At 50.8% G+C, this 20660-nt stretch overlaps 1 protein-coding gene across 4 annotated transcripts in view; it reads right to left on the bottom strand.

Moving 5' to 3' along the window:
* Positions 1-20660, bottom strand: part of NF2 (NF2, moesin-ezrin-radixin like (MERLIN) tumor suppressor) — a 49402-nt gene that overhangs the window by 17445 nt on the left and 11297 nt on the right. For all 4 annotated transcript variants that reach the window (XM_084271924.1, XM_084271922.1, XM_084271925.1 and 1 more), the window contains exons 2-13: positions 19542-19667; positions 17474-17596; positions 15179-15262; positions 10747-10815; positions 10226-10308; positions 9475-9550; positions 9030-9164; positions 6670-6744; positions 5180-5293; positions 2864-2986; positions 2328-2545; positions 896-1001 (exon numbers count right to left, since the gene is read on the bottom strand). In XM_084271924.1, the coding sequence (XP_084128050.1) occupies positions 896-1001; positions 2328-2545; positions 2864-2986; positions 5180-5293; positions 6670-6744; positions 9030-9164; positions 9475-9550; positions 10226-10308; positions 10747-10815; positions 15179-15262; positions 17474-17596; positions 19542-19667 (1332 nt within the window). The remainder of the gene's footprint in view (positions 1-895; positions 1002-2327; positions 2546-2863; positions 2987-5179; positions 5294-6669; positions 6745-9029; positions 9165-9474; positions 9551-10225; positions 10309-10746; positions 10816-15178; positions 15263-17473; positions 17597-19541; positions 19668-20660) is intronic.

The raw sequence follows: 20660 nt of genomic DNA, 5'->3' as shown, positions 1-20660 counted from the left end.
CAATTATGGAATAATGTCCCTTCAAGGGAGGGTTGTGGGGCTTTTTCCCAGCACACAGATGCACAGTGACCGGTTTATGACTGAACTATGAAGTTATAGGTCCTGAACTATAATTATCCCACCTCACAAGAACAAGGACATAGAATCATAGAATCACAGACTGGTCTGGGTTGGAAGGGATGCCAAGGATCGCAGAACTCCAACCCCCCTGCCACAGGCAGGAACACCAACCTCCAGGCCTGGAGCTACACAAGGTTGCCCAGGGCCCCATCCAACCTGGTCCTGAACACCCTCATGGATGGAGCACCCACCCCCTCTCTGGGTAGCCCGTTCCAGCCCCTCACCACTCTCTCTGTAAAATCTTCCCCCTAATAAGCAGTTTAAACCTTCCTTCCTTTAGCTTCACTCCATCCCCCTTGTCCTGCCATTATCTACCCTTTTAAAAAGTTGATTCCCCTCCTGTTTCTCTGCTCCCTTCAGGTACTGGAAGGCTGCAATGAGGTCCCCCCACAGCCTTCTCTTCTCCAGGCTGAACCAGCCCAGCTCAACATCTTCCATTCCCTATGTATTTGGCCCTATTTTAAAAGTTGTTACCAAGTGGGTACGTTCCCCACGTGCCAGCAGAGTGCTGCTCTGACACGGGGGTTAAACTGGTTTAAAATTTGGTGCCTTTAATTTCCCCAGCAGCTCCCTTGTATTATGGGAGGGGGCAGAAGACCAAAGTGGTCTTCCACAGGACAGGGCGCGTGGATGAAACGGGCAAACACTGCTGAGGGTTCCTGAGGTGCTGAGTAGCGCAAGGCGAGCCCGTACCCCTCCACCCATGGGACAGGGACATGAGACTCCTCTCCAGGCCACGTTCACTAAGTGGGAACTCAATGCAGATCACTCTTACTGTGTAGGACGACTTGCTGGTGATCTCCAACAGCTTCTGCTTTGCTCTCCGCTCGGACTCGCGAGCCTCCTGGAGGTCTTGTTTCAGCTGGTCAGCCTCCTTTGCCCTGGGAAGGGAAACAGCAGATGGCAAATATCAGACTGAAGCCACAAGGAATGAGAAGATGGAGAAGCAGGATTACAGTGTAGGGGCAGGACAGGTTGAGATTTGTCCCAGAACATGAGAGAAAAAACAAACCAAACGAAGAACTAAACTAAATAAGCTAAGAAATTGAGCGTGGAAACCAGAACCTCGGACATGTGGAGTGTTTTAATTAGCAGAAAAATTGGAGCCATGGAAGGGCAGCTCTGACACAGGCTCTGCAGGAGCATCAGTAAGCAGGGCTGAGGAAGTGTGCTGAGGCACCGGAGTGGGGAGAACAACTCTGAAACAAGCTCAGGCTTGCAGCAGGAGAGGCAGCTTTCTGACAAGGAAACCTCTTCCAACAATTCCATACTACATTTAAAAAGGAAAAAGCACCCAAGATCTCACCTACTCACAGAGCCAACAATCCTGACTCTGGGATCTGCCCTTGGGGCCCAAGGGCTCCTTGCAAGGAGAAGGCCAACTAGAGATGGGAGCTTTCTCTGCCTGACTGAAATCTGAGCAGAGATGCCACAAGGTAGAGACCAAGGCAAGAAAATGGACAAGAGCAGTGTTTGTCCAAGGAGAAGGGCTGACTCCATCCAAACTTCCATACAAGGAAGAAAACAAGAATCATCTTTTACCTCCTCACTACCAAACACCCCATGGGACCTGGGTTCTGCTATCAAGGGGATGGAAACAGCAGTTTTCGTAAGAATCATGGACTCCAGGAGCCAGGGAGACCTCAAGGCTAACCTGAAACAGGGATCTCCTAAAACAGAGACCTCCCAGCTGGTAAGAAGCACTAAACAGCTCAGAGGAAAGCAGAGGAGAGAAAGTAGGGAAGGTAGATCTACCACCCAGAGGGAAAAAATCCAATGAGTTATTAATGGTGTCAAATCCTCTGGGAAATGCAGTGATGTTTGCTGAAATCACCCAAAAGTAGAGCTGGCTTCCACTGCAGAGTGCCAAGGGCTGCGGTACCTCCTGCCCTGCCAGCTCTCACCACAGTGTCTCTCCCAGAGGAGGCTTCAGAGAAGGGTCTCCAGCTCCAATCCAGGGAAAGATCAGGGCCACCACTGCTCTACCAGCACCACTTCCCACTCAGGGCCAGCCCAGCTGTGGCAACAGCGAGATGGAGAGAGAAACAGGCTGAGCCTCAGGCCACTTGCTGTGTACACCAGGAGAGGCCCAGTGCTCACTGCAACCCGCCGGACAGGCTAACACAAGGCAGGAGCCCCTCTTTCAGCTAAGTCAGAATGGGGTTGGAAAGCAAAGCAGAGGCAGCTGCAAGGTTGTACCCTCTGACCTCCTCTCCGACTCCTCCGCCATTTTCAGTGCCAACATCTCTGCCTCTAGCACCTTCTGTTCCATCAGTCGCTTCTCCTCCTCCGTCCGGATGGCCGTGGCTTTGATTCGCTGCATCTCCTGTTCAGCCTCAGCTGCTTTCTGAGCCAGGAGCTTGGCCTCCTCCTCCGTGATCTGAGCCTTCTCAGCCAGCAGGTCTGCTGTCTCTTCAGACCTCATCTGAGAATTAAGGCATGTTAAGCCATCAGGCACACCAAATGTCCCCCGAATGTGCTTACAGACCCCGGAGCAGGGCCCTGAGCTGCTCGCTCCACACAGCCCATACAGACCCTCCCTCCCAAGCCTGAGCCTTCTGCAGCCAAGGGCAGGCTCTGTCCCAAATCCTCTGTGCTCCTGCCACAGCAGGCTGGCAGAAGGAAATCAGCTCCAGCCTCCCGATCACTGGACAGTGACACTGTGCTTCCCAAAACACTTCAGCAGCGGAAAAGAGTGAGGAACAGGTTCAGTGCCTCAAGAAAGAAGCTTCCAGAGTCTCACCAGAGCCTCGTTGGCCATCGTTGCCTCTTCCTTTAACTGCATCAATCTTCTCTCCAGCTCATCCCTTGTCCTCTCCGCCTCTTCTCTCATCTGCTTCTCTCGGGCCAAGCGCTGCCGTTCCATCTAGGATGAAAGGTAGCGGGGAAAGCGAGGAGAAATAGCAGCATTAGGAAGGCTTTGCAGAGAGGGTCACTACAGGGGGTAGAGCACAGGACTGCACCCCTGCCTCCTCCCTGCTTATCAACACTGGAACTCTCCAATGGACCCTGATGCCTTAGGAGCCTTTCCCAAGACAATCCCCCACCCTTGGATCAGGCTGTCACCCACAGCGCTGCCCCACAAGCTGCCTGCAGGTGATCACAGCCCCAGTGAGTGCCCTCTTATGCCGACCCAGACAAGTTGGGCCCAAGAGCTCCAGCTATGCCAAGGTCCTTAGGGCCAACCCCGGGTGCCAGGCAAGGCGGGAGTCTGGAGGACAGGGATGGCTGCTACTTCTGATCAGATGTTGAACCCAGTGTGCTGGAAACTCCCCTTCCACTCATTCACAGGGGAGGTCACCAAGAGCATGACCACCTCGATCACTTCCTGGACACACTAAACTCTCTCCCTCCGGCGCGGGCCACAGGAAACAGCAATGCTTCTCCTGGAGGGGAGGATGGAAGCTGCACCCAGGCAGCCCACCTGAATCCTGCCACCTCTTCCACCCAGTGCAGGCAGCGTGCCCGACAGCTACCTCTCCACTAGCCAAGCATCCAAAGGGAGCCATCGGGCTAATTAACACACCAACTTGAAGCACTCGGGTGCGACTGAGCTGGGTGCATTATAAATATCCACGCTCCAGCCAGGACTGGCGGCACTGCACAGCCACCCGCTGGGTTTAATAAGGGAAATAAGTGCAACAAGACACATTTCTCTGCTCCTTGGACACCAACTGTGTTCTGAAAGCGGGACGCCTACTGCTCTAACGGCTCTGCTTCCTTCTATTAAAGGTTCCCCTCATTAATTATCATTACGATCTGCATCCTACTCAGGACTTCCATTAACAACAAGTCCCAATATAAAAGGACTAATCTGGAACCAGTTAACAACGGTGGATCCTAGGGAGGGAGGAAGGAGCTGGCAAGACAGCGATGTGGTCAGCTTGGGAGAGGGCAGCCAGGCCAGGCAGAAGCCTGACCTTTCCCACAGAGCACAGGTGCTCTGGATTCTCTTCATGTGAGGCGATAAGTGCCCTCACCTCTCCCAGCAGCCCAGCTAAGCTGGAGGTCTTGCTGGTGTTACTCAAACACATGGAAAACTCACAAAACACATCCCTTGGACACCACGCTGCTCCTTTCAAGGAGGACCTCTTGCTCCACTAATGCCAACTTCCTACAGACCAGAGGAATCTGCGTGGGAAGTCGCAAGCCCCTCTCTCCCAGAGGAGCTGGACTGATTCACGCCCTGTTCTCTCCTGCCACCCAGAAGCTATGGGAAGGAGAACTGCTTGAGAAGGTGCCTGCAAGACATCCACATCACACACCCAGCCAGCTGAGCACCTCAATCCCAAGCCCAGCAACCACGCAGGCACCTCCACAGACACGCTCCAATCCATTAACTTAGCAGTCCCTGGAGTGTAAGACCCTCCTGGGTGCAAGCAACTGCTTGGGTTTCTTCTGCTGCTATCTAGCGGCTTTGTTGCGAAAGGGACATTTACATTCTAAGCACCAGCACTCAGATGGGCTGTGGGGGTTTCAGTGAGTAGAAAAGGTCCACGAGCAGAAAACAATGATTCAGACAATCCAATTTGCTGATATATGCTCATCGGCTACACGCTGCTGCCTCCAAAGAGCCGTTCTTGCTGCCTGGGCTGACCTGCGGCAGATAAAGGAGGCCGGCGCCGAATTAGCATGCAGGCTGCACACCCCGAAATGTCGGCGTGCATTCCATCACCCTGTAATTAGAAAACGAGGCAAAGAGCTACAGCAAAGCACAGCTCCCCCTCACAGCCCCTGCTTTAATGACAAGCAGCTACCCCCAACACACTGCATCTTCCTGGCTACGGCACCCAGGCAGGGAAGATGTACAGATGCTTGCAGGACACCCGGATTTGCTCTTCCCTCCTGTGCTCCCAGCTCTGCTCCCGAGTGTGGGGGCTGGACACGGGCTGCAGAGCCAAGTGGAGAATGACTAGTGAGGTGGGAGCAGGTACTAAAAAGAGATGTTCAGCTGGACCAACCCTCAAAGCTGCTCCATCATTCTGGAGACCGTTCCTTCCTGGGTTCATTTGCATTTCTGATTTTGGCTCACAGACTAGTTATATGAGATGTCTCTCACCTGCTTCCTGGCTTTCTCCTCCCTGGCCTGTGCTTTCATCTGCTGGACCTCCAACGAGTCTGCCTTTCTTCTCCTCATGAAAAGGTCATGGTTTCCAATACACAGCTGAAGAATCTGTTCCAGTCAAGGGTGAAGAGTGGAGAGAAAACAGCTGTATACACGATGACCATGAGACAGTTTGTATTCTTGGCACACAAAACCATTAGAACTGCTTTGGTTTGGGGCTCGTCAGCACGTCCACCCGCTGGTCTCAAATCAAGGCACAGCCCAAGCCCCACACCAAACTCCAGGTCTGGCACAGCACAGCTCTGGCAAGTTCTATACCAGCCAGAAAAATGCACTAGGTCAAACAGTGAAACAAAGACAGGCTGGTTCCCTGGTTCTCACTGTCCCCTTTCTTTAGGGTCAAGATGAACTTGCACCATTCTCCCAACTGCGTGTCTAAAGCATTGAGATTAAAAGGAAAGATGGAAAACCACCTTCCGTCCTGGACAGGACTCCACACAAACAGAAGTCTCACCAAAAACTTTCCTGGACATCTCCAGATACCTGTGCTGAAGGGCTTGGAGCAACAATGTGGTTTTGTCTGGCACTCGAGGAGGAACACAAGGAAGGTGGCAATACTAGAGGTGGGTTAGCAAAGGGGTGAGTATGCAGAAGGGTGAAAGCTCTTTTTGGCAATAAAAGCAGGTTTCTGAACTTGGGTTCTTCTCTAAAGGACTGACTCACATGCCTGACTTGCATTTCATAAGTCATGAAGGACTTCCCTGGAGTCAGAGGAGCTACAGCACCGTGAACCTTGCGCAGCGACAGAGGCCTTTGTCAGGAAGCCCTATTTCCCTACAGCACACGAAGCCCAGGGCAGCAAAGTTCCCCTCCTGCTCTTACAAGGATGGGAAACTTATCCCCTTCAGCGTGTCCCTTGTGCAACTTCACATGATGAACAGCTACTACAGAACCTGGAGCAAAGCTCTTCCAGAAACCAAATCCAGAACAGTGGCTAAAACTGGACGTTAACATGGATGCTGAACAGAACAGCCCACGGTAGCTCCCTCCATCCCTGCACAAGGAGAATGTCCTCAGAGGGCATCAGCTCAGGAGAAGCCAAGGCTGCAATGCTGATAATGGTGCACCCCGACACAGGGAGACCTTCGTTGCAGGGCAGAATGGAAAGGATGCACAGGAGAACAAAGGGGGTGACAAGAAAGTTGTACTTACTAAGTGGTTCTGCCATGCAGGTCAGGTGTAACCCCTCAGCTTGGAAAGGGAGCACAGAGACAGGAGAGGGGGGAAGAGGTGCCGTGAAGGAGTTTGACTTGAGCTTCTCTCTTGTCTACTAGAGGTTATGACCAAGTAGTAACTGCTACGTCAAATCACACCTACAGTCCAGCCAGGCCAGCATGCTCCCTCTGCCCTGAAGAACACTGTTTCATGCTGCCTGCTGAAACAACTGCTGCAGGCAATACAAATGACTCTGTCTGTAGACTTACCAGCTTGTTCACACGCAGCTTTGATGAATTGAATTTAAAAACATCAATCTTTTTGTCCAATGGCTTAATCGTAAACTGAAAGGGAAAAAATAAAGAGGGAGAGAGTTATCAGAGAGCAGTGCATTTAATAACAACACAGCTATAAAAGTCTTACTGAAAGCTCTGGCTCAGAGCAGGTCAGCAGTGTCAGACAAACAAGGCTGAGAGCGTTCCTGTGGCTCTTAGCCAAGTGAGAGAACCAGCATCAAAAGCAACCAAGGAGACCGCTGTTCCTCGGTCAGAAAAACATGAGTGCCACACAGAAGCAAGGAGAGTGCTGTCCTCCTACAGACTGCACTGCCCAAGAGACAGCATCCTCTGCAGAGCACCTTGAAGGGGGCAGACAGCTCAGCACCCCCCACCCCGAGGCAAAATGCTGCTCTCCTGGCAGCTGTAAGGAATGGAGAAGACACAGCAGAAGGTACAGCAGAAGTTCATCACGGCCCTGAAGGGAGGAAGAACAAGCTCAGCTGCCTGATGAATGGGCAGGAGGTCTGTGTTAGGAACCCAGCAACAGGAGCTTCTGCCTTTCCCCCCAACACCTCCAATCGTGAGGGCTCCCCAAAAGGATTTTCCATGGATTTTGTTCTATGAATGTCACCAGGCTGCTCCACAACTTTAAGTATTACACCCTCCCTCTAACTCCTATTTACGCCCCGTGTGCCAACCGAACACCTCTAACCACAGCCTGTGACTACCCTCCCCAAGGGCTTTATCCACAGCAGGTGTCTCAAGAGGACACAGGTTGGCATGGCCAGAGTTGAGAGTTTCAGTAACACAGCCACTGGCTAGAGAGAAGGCTCTGAGCTCACAAAAGGCTACTTGAAGAGATGGAGTGCTCTGCACCACGGCATTTTTTAGAAGGCATGCATATATTCCATCACTCCCCCACAGGCTACAAAAATAACTGGCTGAAGAGCCGGTGCTGGAGCAGGCAGCCTGTGCCCGCTGAAGTCGCTCTATTTGTCAATACCCTGTGCTGCCTGGAAAGGACTCAGCACAACTCGCCCCGGCAGCGGGTTGTTTTGTCAGGTTGAGTGCTGATCTTTTAAGTCTTTCACACAGGCAGACGTGTGAACATCCCTGGGCTGGGGTGCTGGCAGCACCCCACCAGCCACTGAGTGCAAGAGCAGAAATACCCCCAGAGAGGAGTTTGAGTCCCACGTAAGAGTCAGTCTCTGTTACAGCAGATCAAACCCCTCCGTGGTGTCGGCGCAGCTGCCATCCCCAGCTATTCAGCCTGTTTACTATCATGTCAGGTCTACTTGTGGTCATCCCATTACACAGCTGATTGACCTGATGGAAGGCGGCACTCCTTTCCCCCGGGAGAAAGCTCTGTTACAGTCTCGTGTCAAGGACCAGTTACGGAGGCTTCAGCCCCCAGATCTGCAAGGCAATCCCTGATCAGACAGCTCCTGCTCCACTCATCTGCCACGGGCAGGAAAGCCTTTGGAAGTACTCAAGGGCCAGGCTGTTCTGCTTTGGTTTATTTTTAAGAAGTAAAACAAGAGAAGGGAGCTCCAGCACAGCCTCACTACTTATAAAACTTCACCAGACATGCAATAAATGCAGCTGATGAGAAACCTTTAGCTTTTACCCTGATCAATATCATGTTTAGATCGGAAAACAATTTTTAATTAAAAAGTTAATTTTCTTCCTTACCATGAAGGCAACTGGTTTCCTTTGAGCAGCTCTCACAGACTGAAAACTGAGAAGATCAGTTTCCCCTCCACAGCCAATTTCACTGCAGTTCCCAGCTAGGTTTGGTGGGCAATGAATCAGAAGAGTCATGTTTACGCTCTGGATTTAATATATAATCCAGTCACTGGCTTAAATTACTCAATTTCCTAAAAAGATTCCAGCTGTTAATGCCAAGCCCAGCAGCCTGCAAATTCCAGATGATGTAATGATGTGGCAAGAGCTCTTCTCACCAGGAACACATCTCCCTGTACTTCGTATCGCCGTACAGATACACAGTGATACATACAGAAAGCAGAGACCTCAACTTCTCAACTCTTAATACTCGGGCAAAGCACATCAACAGCAGTTCTGGGTTGGTTTGTTGGTTGGGTTTGGGGTTTTTTTTTTTAAATAAAATTACATAGAGGGTTTGAACGTTCTCTAAAACCGAATGGGAATAGCTCCCAGGTAACCTATTGTCCGCCCACTCCTGGAAGGTTTCAGAAAGGCTTGGAAATAAGTTTTCAGTTGGAGGAGCTGAGGTGATATGGAACACAGCAGACAGAGACGCTAAGGGAAATAATTTTAAACCTCAATTGTGTTCTTACTGCTCTCAGGGAAGAGGAGAGACATATCCATACCTCTTTATCGCTGTAGGAGATATTCCGGATCTCGTTCCAGGGGAAGGAGATTTTAGGGGTCAACCTGTTGTCCGGGTCATAAATGTGAAGACCCAAGGCATCAACTCCAAGGAGCAGTTCAGTGCCCTTCTTATTCTATGGCAGGGAAAAAAAAAAGAGCAGAAACCCTTTTTATTTCACTCAGAGGGTCTGACCAGTACCACTGGTGGCCTCCTCAGGCCCCGAGCAGTGACCCACCACTGCTATGTGTTAAAAGAGGTTCTCCCTTCCTGGCAGCCAGCAGCCAGCCTGCTGCAGCAGGGACTCTGAGGAGCAGGCTGCAGCTGTCTCTCAGGGCTGCTGGCTCTCCAAGGCTCCACTCATCCAATCTCCCAGCAACACAAAAGATAAAGGCTAACACAAGAGCTACGGCGAGGAGAAAACATGACCCACAGTTTACACTCACCCTGATGGCAAAGTAGTTCACCCCGTACATCTCCAAGTCCTGAGCTATCTTCAGATACTCCATTTCAGCTTCATCTCTGTCAGACAAAAAAAGCGCCAGCATTACGATGTCTGGGAGGCTCAGAGAGAGGGGGTGGCTGTTCTTGCTGATCCTGAGCACACAACAAGGCTGTAAAGCCTGGACTGTCTCTGTCGTACAGGTCAAGACTGTCTTTGCCAGCAGGATCAATAAAGTCCAGCAGCAAATCCCACTCTGCAGCTTGCCAGCAGCTTAACAGCTGCCAAGGCCCTGCCTGGTGAGACCCAGCATGTCAAGCTGTGCTTTGCCTGGCTCCCAATCCCTTAAGTGTACATTGGAAAAGCCTGGCTGGGAGGCCCCTCTTTCAGATCCAGGACTTTAGGCTTATCCCCTGCAAGAAGCATTTTAGCACCCATAGCAGTGGGTCTGAATCCTCATTGTTGTCCCTGGCCCCAAAGGGCCCCCAACCTCCCCTTCCTGCCTCCCTGCCCCTCTGCAGGCAGTCCCCTCCTGAGCATCAGCCTGAAGTTCTCCCAAGGACCCCAGCAGTGACCAGGGCACAGTGGTGCACACACAGAGTGCCAAAAGCCTGTCATGATCCTGCTACAGAGGTGTACTGGATTAACCCTGCTGTCAGCAGAGCTCATCCCTCACCTGACTGAGCTCCCAAAACCCCCGTGGACTCTCCAGGAGAGGGGACTGGCCCTGCCCCACCACCCCAGCACACACTCACCTGGCTCTGCCTCGGTGCTCTGCGTACCAGGCCGTTATCCTCTCCTCCCACATCTCTGGAGTCATCTGGTACAGGTTTATTACCTGAGATACGTGGGGAGACACAGACCAGGTCACACCTGCCTAGCCAGCAACACCCCAGCCCCGAGAACCCCTCCCTAGAACCACGTCCAACCTCAGGACATCTGACAGGCAACTCTCAGTGCTGCACCAGCATCCCCCAGTGCTTGCTCAACCCTCCCAAGCACGCAGTGGAGGCAAACTGTCCCCAGGCCCATCATGGGGAAACACAGCCAGGATGAAGCTGTGAATTCAAGCAAGCATTTGCTTCTGGTTTTGTTAAAATATGTCCAAAAGAGACTGAATTCTCCCCCCTCAATACATCCTTCTGGATTGTTTGCCTTAGCTACTGAAGTCCAAGGACAGCAGAGCAGAGTGCACCCTGCAGGTAGTCCCATGGAGACATTCTCCATCACACAAAACACCACCAGGCTCGGAAACCTGCTTGGCCAAGCTCCTTACCCGCTTTGGAAGCAGCTCCTCTTGTGCCAAGAAGCCTCGCTTGTGGACGTTGGGGTCGTAATCACCGTACTGCAAAGAAGCACAGACATCATGCAGCCCCACATTAACAACACAGGCAAGTAAAACTCATCACCCTTACACATCCAGCCCTTGGAGAGAGACCAAATGCACTGTTACACCCTTCACATCACAACCAACGTGTCAGAGCAGAGAACAGACACCGCTCAGTACACTTAACAACCGTATTTGGGCATTTGATCACTAACAGAAACCAACATCCTCCTACTCCTGCAGCACAGGGGGAAGCAGGGCAAAACTTCTCACCATCAGCTGGCGTCCACCATCAGTGCACCAGCTGGACCAGATCATCATTGTAGGTCCCTTCCAACAGACCAACTCTACGCTACTCTAACTGCTGTGCCCAGCAAATGCTTCCTCCGAGCAGGGAAGGACTCACTCTGTACCTGAGAGGTCCCTGGCTTCCCAGCCATGGTGGGACAGGGAGTTCAGATGTGGACAAAGAGCAGTCCCCAAAGCTTGAGGGACAGCATTGACTGGGGTGAAGCAGATGCTGTTTTCTCTGTGGCTGCTCCCACCCTAACGAATGAATATTAACAAAAATGGCAGGAGTCTGAGGGGCTCCTCTCAGGGAGGTGTCGGCTTTTCTGCCAGAAGGTCTGCTGCTCGACTGGGTAGTGGAATCCAATCCAGATTTGTTAAGTGCACCCAGTAATTACTGGTATTTGTTTAGATTTACTTCTTTTTGAGCAGCGTATAAAGTGGCTGAGAAATAAAACTGCTTATTAACAGATTGAGAAGCCGGGAGTCCCTGCAGCGCCTGTGAAAATGAATTTACCTCCTGTACAGCTTCAGAGGGCAGGAAACTGCCAGAAAACGGCACCTCAAATAACCTAGCAAGTTCAGGGGAAGAGGACGAGGGATGTGAGGCACGTACACGAAATGCTGCGATTTTCATTCACCTGGCAAACAGGAGGGTGCAGTGACAGAACCCAATTACACGCGGCACGGCGAGGTTTGCTCGAGTCACTCATTCTGCAGGGGAGACAGCGCTTCCCTCCCTGCCTTCCTGAAGGACCTCAGCTCAGAGAGTACAAAACGGGGACGAGTTTTAAAGCCAAGACCAAGACACACAAGGTGGTCACGTAGTAAGTCAGGAAGCTTTCCACATCAGCCTCCTTTCACTGCCAGAACTGTCACGTTGTACGCTAAAACCAGGGCTCGGCATCAAAAGCCTACACACACCCCCTCTCCACAGCCCAGCCAGCGACAGTTCACAGACAAGAAGAGGGGATTAAAGACACAAATATTGATCAGGAGCCAATGCAGATGCAAAGGAAGCATGCAACAACCAGCACCCACTCAGGCTTCACTTAATGTAACGAAACCGCCACGGATTTCACTCAGGAGGGTGCTGAGCAGCAGCAACTCTCTGTCTTCCAAGGTCTAGAGATGCTCAGAGCTCCTCAGAAAGCAGCACAGGTACCCCCATCAAAAGGGAACGGCAAGAAAAACACAGCCCCAGCAAAGGAAACAACTCCAAATAACCTTGGAGAGGCAGCAGAACATAAATCGGTTTTAAGTGATGAAAATAATAGGCAATAGGATTAACACGATTATTTTTCTGTTGTGATCTACTGCGGAGATCCAAGACTAAGTCTGGATTATGGGATTTTCATGGGGTGAAAATATATTGCCACGTCCCAAAGGAGTATTTGTACTGAGAGGGAGCCTGGATGAGAACATTAATTATTCACAAGTCAAAAATCAACAACAAATGGCTTAAGTCTTGAGGTATATGTTGGCTCAAATGATTCAGCAAACATGCTTTAAAGATCTTTTCAACAAAACTGCCATGGAATTGCAGCTCCTGTTAATTGAACTGTACGATTAATATTCCCAGTGACACATGGAACTTGCCTTTACCTCGTTCATACAGCTGGCTTACACTGTCCCAGAGAACCACAGGCATGTTCAGCTTCAAACTATTAACACTAAGTCCTGCTTGTTTGAGGGGCAAGAAAAAACCCCACACCAACAAAAGAAGAGAGCTCTTTGCTAGTGCTACAGGATCCGAAGCGCCGGGAGGGCTGCGGCGTGGTGGCAACCTGCATTTAGGGGGCAACGAATGGCAGAACCTCCTGGATGGCCCCATTTTCTACCAGGACACATTTTTCAGTAGATTTCTCATTTCTCCTGGCTATTTAAAACCTGAACCGCCTCCAGCATCTGAAAGCAGCGTGGGTGGTTTGAACACAGGGCTAGAGGGGAGAACACGCGGTAATTCCCCAAATAAACATGATGATATAGAAATAAATAAGCTTTCATTTTTATGACCCAGGAGCTTACCTTGTTATTGCAGGTAGGTGTGCAACAACAGTACGACCCAACCTGGCTGTCAATCAAATGGCTGCAACTACGCCGCTATGTCAAGCTATTATGCCCCTAATCATGCAAATCAGCGCGTTATTAGTGAAATTACTGTGCTCAGCAGCTGCTTTCTTGTCCAGAAAGGACATCGTTATCCTATTTAACTGGAAGGAGGTGACCTGCAACATCTTTCTTCCCAGCTCTGGACCAAAGATGTGCTTTCAAGCTTCCCCTTTTGCTGGAAGGAAAAAAAGCAGGAGGGGAAAGCCTGCCCCAGGGCTGGTGATGTCTGCTGCGGGCACAAAAGCGCATCAGGGAAGATGAGAGATGCCATCCCTCCTTCCACCTTCTCACAATCTCCAGCCAGAATCAAGATGTGCAAGGTCAGAACAGCTCTAACTCCATCCGACCTCCTCCAGACGACCGAGCATCGAGCACATCGAGCGCGCTACTGAGCACAAGGTCAGCGGCCAGGCTGCAAGAAGAGAAAGAGGACAGCACAGCAGCCCTGTACCACATCACAGCCTGTTCCTGCAGAAGCCATCACGGCCAAGAGTTAACAGCCCTCAGTATTTACCCCATGGTTTATTCATTTTGATGACGGGAAAAGTCGTCCCCTACGTACCCTCAGCTCAGCAGGTCGATGGAGAAAAAGCCGAGTGAGTGTTTACTCACACACTCTAATAAGAGTGATGAATGCTTCACACAAATAGAAACATTTCTAAAAGCAACTCATCTCTCCCTGCCTGATGAGTTTCTCAAATAAAATATGGTTTCATCAATATTTTGACTATGAGGAGAAAATATCGTTTTCTAGTAAATTCAAACATTCGTCATCAAAGAGCATCTCTGCTCATCAGCCAGGCTCTGCTCAGGCAAACCAGGCACTGAAGGGCCAGGAGCAAGATGATTTGGTGAAAGTAAAAACAACCCCACTGTGAAACATGTTGGGCTGGGCTGTGTGTGCAACCAGTCCGGGTCAGGCAACAGAGCCAGACCTCCTCCTGCAGCCCAGCCAAGGTGGTCTCTCTTCCAGCACAGAGAGCTTCCCAACTCCTAAGCCTGCCCAAGGTTTCCATGCTCCTCAAGGACAGGCAGACAGGACAGAGCCACAGCACAGCCACCTGCCTGTGGTCTTGGGAGCCAAAACGCCTCCTGATATTGCATCCAGAGAGTCAGAACTGACAGCAAGCACGTGGCTACAGCCGTAACGTTGCTGGGCTGTGAAGCCCTTCCAAAGGCATCATCTTCATGCCCATAAACTGGAGGTTAGCTAGAAGCCTCATTAATGGAGCAGCAGTATATGTTATGTGTATACAGGGATAAATGACTTCCTCTCCAGCAAGAGCATCCTTACTGCTGAGCTTTGGACTGCTCCCTCTATCCCAGGAGTCCCTCTGCTGCAAGCTGTCCGAGGCTGCACGCTCCAGCACACTGCTCCCTCAGATAAGCCCTCAGCAGAACACGCCAGCTCTGGCTCAAGAGCAGAATTTGACCAAGAAACAAGGGGAACTTAGTGCCCAGCAAGTTCTTCCTCTGTCTAGTGAGGCTGAACACACAAAATCAAGCCTGAGATAAAGGGAGAAGCCAAGGAGAGCCCTTAAACACCGCAATAACATTTATGTGGCAAACTGCAGCACTCCAAATAAAGCAGTTGTCATGATGACAGGCATTCTGGGGCAGCAGTGGAGCTCCGAGTCCCATGGTTGGTTTGCCTCTGGCTACAACAGCAAGAGCAGGAAGGAGATCCAAAAAAGCACAGGCTCAGGGAATTCACCCACTCCAGCAGTAAGCCACACTCGAGCAGGCACTGCAGCTCCTGAGCTGAGCACTTGCTAAAGAGTCCTGGAAAGAGGAAGCAAAAACCTGCCCAACGTCTGTCTGAAGGCAGCCAGGAACTAGCAGTGCAGAACAGGCAGCATCACTCACACAGTCCCCCTCACTTCCCAGATTTTAACAACTTTCCCTGCCTTCCCCTTTCCTGGGAGCAAGGTTAACCCACCACCAACACCAGCAGGTCCCCAGAGAGTCACCCTGTGCCTACCTTGGCTTGGACAGCATAAGAGGCCAGCAGGACAGAAGCTTCAGGAGGACAGTAGATCTTCTCATCCAAAATCTGCTTCTTCACCTGCACGTAGGAGTAAAGGACAGATCACACACGTTTAACGGAGCAGCACAAAGCATGACTGTCACAGCAGATGGCTGCAGTTTGTTTTAACTCGAGCTGTCAAGCACACAGTTAACAATTTTCCTAACACTAATTAACAATTCAGGCCCAGGAGGTCTCTGGTGGCTCAGAAGAGAAGGGCTCAGGCTTCCACAGGCCACCTTGTTCAGAGGGGTTTGCAAGAAGAGCTCGATGCACAAGTGGAATAGGACAGAGCCTACATCCCACTGCTCCAGGCAAGGGTGGGCAGTGGAAATCTTCTGTGTAAGTATGGAAATAAAACCTCCTAAGGCACAAGCTACAGATTGATACATCCATACACACTGCTAAATGACAAAAGGAAGCTTGCAGCCCAGTCTCTGAGCACATAAGGCTTTGGCTCTGGGATATTCAGGCCTCACCTGCGCTCGAGGCCAATTCCCTCCCTCTCCAAGGAGAGCTGCCGGTCACCTCTGTACCGGCGCTTTTAGCAGCAGGCAAAGCCCTGTGTGTGCTCCCAGGAGAGCCCCTGTGCAGCTCCCAAAAGCCATGGCTCTGCCTTTCCCAGCTCCTGTGCATTAAAAAATTAAACCTGTCATGTTCGATACATTTTGGTTTTGCACACTTAATTTTCCTGAATAAAGATAGGGGGAAAAAAAAGCAGCATACTATTTCCTGGGAGACTTAAATGGATTGTCACAGAGATGCAGTAACATCAATTTGAATTTATAACATGCTTTGAGTCCTCAAAGTTGGTTACAACATAATCACAGCAGATATTCTCCTGCATTAAGATAAAAACAGGAGAGTGTGCAGGCTTATGTGTGCTCCCATCTCCCATATGTGTTACAGGAGCCCAGGCTCCTCTCATCATCAGAAACCCTAGGAGAAAAGTCATGGTCTGCATTTATAACACGCAGCTTTAACTTCTTTTCCTCTCCAGTTTTCCTTTTCAAAGATGCCAACAGCATTCTTCCTCATCAAGGATCAAGCCCATGGCAAATCAGGCATTTAAAACAGCCTGACAGAGACACTAGTGCACGAGACAGACCTCAGAAATGAAGAGTGCTACGTTGCATCTAGAAGTCCTTCAGCTCTGAAGAGCAAAGAGAACCTTGGGAAGAGCACTGAGAAGCTGGTGAGCTGCCTTTGATACCCATCTGAAAGGGCGAGCGGTGCCTATGGTGGTTATTTCCAACAACATCCAAACCCAGGCTGGCTTGATGGGGGTGTACTGAACATAAGAACGAGTGTCTCTTATAACTTATTTATTTTAGAAACTTCAAACTAGCAGCCACAGAGCAGCTGAAACCTCCCAGTAAGTGCCCCAGGGGCCAACTGGGACTACTCTACACCCTGTAGCCATGGCTGGCCTGATCCTTCATAGGACAGAGTTTCAGAAAATCGATCCAGTCTGAAAGAGTTCCTGTGACAGAAGCTCTTCGTTACCAGCCATGCAGCACCACCACATCAGCAGCACCAGGCTGCTTTCTCAGGACACAAAGTTTTGTAGAGTCCTTTAAATAAAAGGGTTTTAAAATAAAAATGAAAAAAGCCCAAAGCTGCATTCCCCACAAGGCTTAATGTAAGGGCACGTGTTACTGGGGCAAATGGGACCAGTCGCTTTCCCCTTCTCCTCCACCTCTGCCACCAGTGTCTGATGGAGCTGCGCTCCTGGGATCTTCTGCTCCAGTTACCTGAGGGCTGTTCTGTGGAGAGGTGAACCTGGCTGCACAGCCTGAGCACGAAGCAGGTCGGCTGTGTTGTGTTCTTGAGGATGAAATTCCCCTGCTTCACATCATGATGCTATCATGTACCAAGGCAAGAGCCATCCCTCAGCAGAACTGACACCCACACCCTGCAGAGAGGTGGACGCCGCGGCTGCGCGTCATCCAAGCCGGCATCTGACAGCCCCATCTCCCCCAGCTACCACACACCAACGTTACAAATCACCTAATCACTCCTGACAGCCAGTGTGTGAGGTCTGTGAGCCTGGGCAGCTGTGACAGCTTCATCCAGACAAACCAGCTCCAACCTATTTTAAGAAGTTTTTGTTGTTGCAGACGACTCCCTTTGGAGAGGTGTGAACGTAACGATGAGGAGCCACACTCTGCCAACCAACTTCCTGACCCTGCAACCTTCTCGTGCTTCTACTCATCGGGCTGGAAAACTGTCTACTGACACAGCTCCTACCTGCAGGAAGAACAAGTGCTGTGTGATTTCCTGGACCAGTTCTTCCTCTGCGTTCTCAGGATAAAATTTGGCCAGAAAGTGAAAGGTGACAGGCTCCTCTGTGGGAACATCGTGATCCAGAACCTGTGGGATACAAGAACCATTGAGCGACCCCTTCCAGCTTCTTTAGCACTCTGTCTCTTGGAGCCAAGCCACAGCTCCCTCCTGTTCAGAGCAGCACATCTTTTGTCAAGCAGTTCAGACATGGAGAACAGACGAAACTAAGTAGTTCAGAACCCACAGTTAAAAAAAGAAAACAAACAAACATTTCTGACACTCATAAGGATGCAGGAAAACAAACAAGGCGCCACCAAACAGCATGCAAAATGAGACAGCAAAGGTTGCTCCTGATGTGCTGTGAGCACACTGCCTCTCCCAACCTCACTGTGTGGTGCTATGTCCTGCTACGCCACCACCCGACTTCTGCCTTGTCTCCCTGCAACACCTCCTCCTGTATTTCAGGGTTGCTCCTCACTACCCTGCCACTGTGCTGGCACTGTCCAGTTCAGCCTCAGGTTTGTATAAAACCTTGGCCTGACATGTGAGACACCCAGACGTGCCTCACAGTGTCCATTACCATGGGGTTTTAGCATAACATCTTTTGGGGGCAAGCAGAACCACGTCCATCGCTTCTCCAACCCACACCCAGCAAGCTCAAGGTCACACACTTGGGAAGCATCTTTTCCCTGATCTCCATCTTTCCTTCACCCCTCTGGTTTCCCTCCCAAGTTCTTTGTACATCTCAATGACAAATGAAGCCAAGATGCAGCCTGGCTCCTCCACCAAGTTTTGTCCCTCAGGGGCACAGAACAGAGAATTTCAGGTTTCATTTGCTTCACAGTCCCCAGGAAGCCCAGCACCCCATCATGGCTGGCTCCCAAAACACCTCAAGGAGATCCAGTGTCCCCAGTCTGAGGCTTCACAGCTCAGGAGCTCCTTGGGGTGGGGTATCTCTGCCATCTCTCCCCAATTTGACCTACAGATGTCACAGGGATGAGATTCAAATACACTTCACCCTGTTCACTTTGATACCACACATACCACAACCTCTGGTGAGCAAAGAAAGAGGAGAGAAAAGAGCAGCAAATTTCTGATGACACCAAGCTGAGAGGTGAGGTTAATGGGCCAGAGTGACGGGATGCCATCCAGAGGCATCTCCCCAGGCTGGAGAAGCGGGCCCTGGGGAACCTCATGAGGTTCAACAAAGCCAAGTGCAGGGTCCTGCACCTGGGTCAGACAGTCCCCATTATCCATACAGCTCAGGAGATGATGTGCTGGGAAGCATCCCTGAGGAAAAGGACTTGGGGGGAGTCGTGGATGAGAAGCTGGACATGAGCCACCAATGTGCATCTGCAGCCCAGAAGGCCAACCCCATCCTGGTCTGCATCCCAAGGAGTGTGGCCAGCAGGTGCAGAGAGGGGATTCTGCCCCTCTGCTCTGCTCTGCTCTGGGGAGACCTCACCTGCAGTGCTGTGTCCAGCTCTGGAGCCCTCAGCACAAGAAGGGCATGGACCTGTTGGAGCACATCCAGAGGAGGCCACAAAACTGATCCAAGGGCTGGAGCAGCTCTCCTGTGAAGACAGGCTGAGAGAGTTGGGCTGGTTCAGCCTGGGGAGGAGAAGGCTGCGGGGAGACCTTATAAAGGCCTTCCAGTCCCCAAAAGGTGCCTGTAGGAAGCTGGGGAAGAACTGTTCCTGAGGGCAGGGAGTGACAGGACGAGGGGGAATGGGTTTAAACTGGAAAAGGGGAGATTTAGGTTGGATATTAGGAAGAAATTCTTCCCTCTGAGGATGGTGAGACACTGGCACAGGTTGCCCAGAGAGATGGTGGAGGTCTCATCCCTGGAGACATTCAAGGTCAGGCTTGATGGGGCTCTGAGCGACCTGATGTGGTGAAGATATTCCTGCTCTCTGCAGGGGTGGGACTAGATGGCCCTTAGGTCCCTTCCAACCCTAAACACTCTACGATTTTATGAATATATTCTTCTTTGTCATCCCACACCACCTCTCCAGGGAAATTTGGTTCTGACCTTCTTGTCCATTTTGAGCCAAGCCACCGTATCCTTGATAGTGTACTGAAGCCCGAAGAACCAGGTTTCTCGGAGTCCTAGTGTCCTGCACACCAGATCAAACAGGTCCTTCCCTTTCCACTTCACCTGCAGGGAAGCAAACAGGAGACAGAGTTATAAAGATGGATTTCAGATCTTTGTTCAACCATCTCCTCTCTTTTTTCACCTCACAAGGTCTTTGAGAGCATGGAGAAAGGATCTGGTACCAACAAGAAAACATCCTAACGAAGCGCACTTTACAGCCTTCCATCTGATGTCATCAGCATATCACCAGCTCCTCCCTCAGTAGGAAACAGATGTGATTTTCCCCCTCCTAAAAATGACACCTAAAGCCCAAATTCTTCCTCTGGCAACCCACTGACATTCAACAGAGGACGTGAAGGGTCTCAGTTAGGTTCCTTCTGAGCCATGTGCTGCTATGAGCAGGAAGAAAGGAAAAAACACTCTCAATTACCCCTTACCAGCTTTACCATGTCTACCTACAGTCCCCAAGCAGCCCTGCACAAACTCCAGTACCAGCAACAGGGTTTCACAGATGAGGGTGCAACGTGCTCCCGAAAATCAGGAGTGAAATGACCTCTGTACCAAGTCAGTTCACCCAGAGCTATTGCCCCTGCAAAAAGGGGAAAAGGGAACAGAGCCCAGGGGAACAAAAAAACAACCCCAAATATCCCTGAAGTCAGTGGTTCTCTCCGAGCATGTTCTGATAGAGTCAAACTGGTGACAAAAGCAGCTCAGGAGCAGAGAAAATTGGTCCTGCTCATGGACCATGTCCTTCGAGCAATCCTGCAGCTGCATCTATGTTGTTACTGAAGTTTGCTCATAAAAACAGAAGGTGTCAGGAGGCAGAAAGGTGAAGAGGGACATAAAACAGATGAATCTAATATGCCAAAGCCACTTTGGTCTTCCATCTGCACGGTGGAAACAATTGCTGGACCGAGACATATGGCCATTACTCTAAAGCCCGAGGGCGAAAGGATCTCGGCACATTCTCTTGTCACTACAACTCAATCTTGGTGCCACCTGGACAGCATCAATATTGATGCTCAGGCACGGCGGGGAGGGCTGGCGCGGGTGACA

The sequence above is a fragment of the Gallinula chloropus genome (assembly GCF_964237585.1).
Source record: "Gallinula chloropus genome assembly, chromosome: 17".
NCBI lineage: Eukaryota > Metazoa > Chordata > Aves > Gruiformes > Rallidae > Gallinula > Gallinula chloropus.
This window is presented reverse-complemented; position numbering and strand designations above follow the sequence as displayed.